This window comes from Penaeus monodon, chromosome 23, assembly GCF_015228065.2.
Source record: "Penaeus monodon isolate SGIC_2016 chromosome 23, NSTDA_Pmon_1, whole genome shotgun sequence".
Taxonomy (NCBI): Eukaryota; Metazoa; Arthropoda; class Malacostraca; order Decapoda; family Penaeidae; genus Penaeus; species Penaeus monodon.
Window position 1 is genome coordinate 8,204,629 of NC_051408.1, and position 369 is coordinate 8,204,997.

The following is a 369-nucleotide window of genomic DNA, read 5'->3' on the forward strand; positions in this document are numbered from 1 at the left end:
CACTCATACATACTAGTGTACACTCAATCTCCCTCTCTTTCTTCTCCTCGACTATCTGCTGCCAAAACCACCAATATCTTGTACAATCGAAGAGAACTTTTCCTTCCTTGCCATTCTCGCATCAACACACAACCTCAACAAACCGTTCAAGTCATCTAAAACTCACCTTAGGCATTGGACAGCATCCATACTCTCCGCCACCAACACTGCAGCAAGTATTTCCATCGGGGCAGGTGAACTCCTTGTTAGGGCAGATCACGTCATTCTCTGGTTCTTTGTAACTCTGTAACAGGGTAATGCTAGTACTAATATCTGTGCACCTCTGAATGCAAATAATGTGTTTTTTGTCCACACTCACAAAATATTCCT

The 369-nt window shown here is 43.1% G+C and overlaps 1 protein-coding gene across 1 annotated transcript in view; it reads right to left on the minus strand.

Annotated features, from left to right (window-relative positions):
- LOC119587777 (progranulin-like) overlaps positions 1 to 369 on the minus strand; it is an 11,704-nt gene that overhangs the window by 458 nt on the left and 10,877 nt on the right. Inside the window, 1 exon segment of the mRNA XM_037936468.1 lies at positions 167 to 283. Coding sequence (XP_037792396.1) covers positions 167 to 283 — 117 coding nt within the window.